The sequence below is a fragment of the Propithecus coquereli genome, unplaced genomic scaffold (genome assembly GCF_000956105.1).
Source record: "Propithecus coquereli isolate 6110/MARCELLA unplaced genomic scaffold, Pcoq_1.0 Scaffold59, whole genome shotgun sequence".
NCBI lineage: Eukaryota > Metazoa > Chordata > Mammalia > Primates > Indriidae > Propithecus > Propithecus coquereli.
In genome coordinates, this window is record NW_012151840.1 from 3,519,987 (window position 1) to 3,523,158 (window position 3,172).

Here is a 3,172-nt window from a genome sequence, read left to right on the forward strand (position 1 = left end):
CGGGGTCTTGCTCTTGCTCAGGCTGGTCTCGAACTCCTGAGCTCAAACAATCCGCCCGCTTCGGCCTCCCAGAGTGCTAGGATTACAGGCGTGAGCCACCGGCCGCAAGGTAAGTTTTTAATTTAAAAAAAAAAAAGATAATTTGCTCATTAAAATTTGCATTTTAAGTTGCCCTCATTGCAGATTGTGCAGCATGTGTATTAAACATATGGTTCAAGTATATTTCATTAGTTTCCTTGGTGGATGAATCATCCTACTTGCCTGGCTGTGGCTCATTGTAAAGTTTTATTAGGGTTTCTTCTTGCTTTTATCATTGTCCTTAGACTTATTTCATATTTATTGAATGTCTGCAAATCAGATCTCCCCCGAATGAAAACCATCCTTAAAGGAAAGGAAGTAAGATGGTGATTTTCTTTTTCTACTTAGTACTTTAGTCATGTATCTGTCCCTTTACATGCTGAAAAAAATGTTTAAAAATATATGTGTTATACCTTGTTATACCACTGTACTCACTATTATGTTTCACTACATAGTCCTGTTCTCAATTTGTCCTTTTACATATCAGTTCAATTCAATTGTTCTGATTAGTTTTGGACTATACATCTAAGAAAAAGGAATAATTTCCGTTTTACCTTCTCAGAGAGGCCTTCCATGAGACCTCTGACTATGTTCATTTCTTTTGTTAAAAGACTTCTATAGCACTCTGTAATGTGTCTTTTTGTAACACTCATTATGCTCTTTACCTACTCCAATTATGTCTTTCCCAGACTGTGAGCTCCACTGTGAGGTAAGACCTTGTTTGGATTTGTATTACTATATCCTCGATGGGCCATCAGTGAATATTTGTTGAGTTGTATATAAATTATTCAATGCTACCATTAGAGATAGGAATATTTAATTTTAATTATATTCAATAATAATGAGTTTGTGGTTGTAGTGAGCTATGATGACACTACCACACTCTAGCCCGGGTGACAAAGTGAGACCCTGTCTCGAAAAAAATGTTTATGCAGTTATTTATACAATATCTTTTATGTGTACAACATTGTACTAAATCCCACTAAGGAAGAGAAATTCTTTTAAAAAATTAGTTATAAGATACTATTTCTTCTTAAGGAGTTTATATAACTATAGAACACAAAAAAAATTATTAGGCCAGGCACAGTGGCTTGCTCCTGTAATCTCAGCTACTCAGAAGGCTGAGGCAGGAGGGTCGCTTGAGCCTAGTAGTCTGAGACTACCCTGGCCAATATCGCAAGACCCCATCTCAAAAGAAAAAGAGTTATTAGACTTATACATAGTATTTGACATGTTTAAATAACATTAGGCGGTGTACAAATGAGTGGTAGAGATAAATACAATAAGACCTTAGAGGACCAGAGCCACAGAAGTGGCTATGATCTGGAATGACTGGACACAAATTAACAAATAAGGTGACATATCAGTTAGGCTTGAATGATAGGATCTGAATTAGTACCAAGGTGAGAGGTATGACATACATTATCTCTTAATTTGCGAATTAAGTCTAACATCATTTTCAGCATATTCAGATAACCAGTTTCAGTTTAGAAAACTGTTGAATTCCCTAACCCATCAGCAATTAATTTATTTAAATGTCATCAGGCTCTAGACCCTGTGGAAGTGGCATTGGTGACATGGCAGTCTGTGAAGGAAGTGGTATTTGAAGGGGGCCCTCGTCCATGGATCTTGGAGCCCTCCCGATTTTTTTTGGAATTGAGCGTGGAGAAGATGGAGAAGATTGGAGTAACACAAGTCCGGCTGCCAGCTAAGAGAAAACAGAACCAGTACATCTACCGGGTCCTGTGCTTGGATTTAGGGGAACAAGTAGGAAAATAGTGTTTTTCTAACATTTTCTTTAGTACAATACTCCAAATCTTTTGTATTTCCAGCCATTCCTTTTTAGAATCCAGTGGATTTAGTTCATGGACTAGATAGGAAAATTCTCATTATTGATCAAAGGATTTTTTTAAACCTTATATTTAAACATTTAAATTTATCCTTTCCATGTACCCAAAGATTTCAGTTTGCTCATCTGAGAATTCTAATAGTTCACTAACTAAACAATTGAAGATCTTTTTGTAGTAATGAGCTTGTTTCGCATTATTTTCAATATCTTTATTGTTGTGATTTATTTACTTGTTATCTAGAGGATATTTGGTTTCCCACTTTCAAAGAATTCAAGGAAGGGAAACTGAAGTATCATCTGTGATTAGAAATTTTGAAGAACCAGTTGGATCTATGCTGATAAGGGTAATAAGAATGTTGCCCTCTATCAGTTGAATTAGTTTCGATTATTTTTAGAGGTAGTGATGGATTTGCATAGTTCTCATTCACAGCTGTACCATGCTTCAATCAAACCAATAACAAAGATTTACAATTTGACTAAGGTTGAGAATTCAAGGTATGACTGAAACACAGCATGGCTAGCCAGCAAACAGGGAATCAATGTCAGATTTTAACTTAGTAAGAATGTGTTATAATCAGTTAAGCTTCTTTCTAATATTTATAGTGAACTTAACTTTATGTATGACTAGCTATTAGTAATTTCAGGCCTAATCACCTCCTTTTCCCCCCAATTTTTATTGTGGTAAAATACACATAAAACTTAACATCATAATCATTTTTAAGTGCACAGTTCAGTGGTATTAAATACACTCAATGTTGTCCAGACATCACCACCATACACCTCCATAACTCTTTTCATCTTACAAATCTGAAACTCCATACCCATTAAAAAATAACTCCCCGTTCATGCTTCACTCCAGCTCCTGGCAACTGCCATTCTACTTTCCATCTCTATAATTTTGACTAAGTACCTCATATAAATGGAATTATATAGTATTTTTCTTTACTGGCTTATTTTACTTAGCATAATGTTTTCAAGGTAGCATATGTCAGAATTTCCTTCCTTTTAAAGGCTTCATAATACTCTATTACATGTATAAACAATATTTTGCTTATTCATTCATCCTTTGATGGACATTTGGGTTGCTCATAGTAAGTTTTAGCAATTATGAAAAATGCTGCTGTGAACATAGGTATGCAACTATATGCTCAAGACCCTTCTTTTTAATTCTTTTGAATATATATCCAGAAGTGGAATTGCCGGATCATATGGTAATTCTATTTTCAATTTTTTTTTTTTTTTTTT

The 3,172-nt window shown here is 34.9% G+C and overlaps 1 protein-coding gene across 1 annotated transcript in view; it reads left to right on the forward strand.

Annotated features, from left to right (window-relative positions):
* The window catches only part of NUP210L (nucleoporin 210kDa-like), a 135,334-nt gene that overhangs the window by 40,483 nt on the left and 91,679 nt on the right, over positions 1-3,172 (forward strand). The window contains exon 15 of the mRNA XM_012658497.1: positions 1,624-1,845. Coding sequence (XP_012513951.1) covers positions 1,624-1,845 — 222 coding nt within the window. The remainder of the gene's footprint in view (positions 1-1,623; positions 1,846-3,172) is intronic.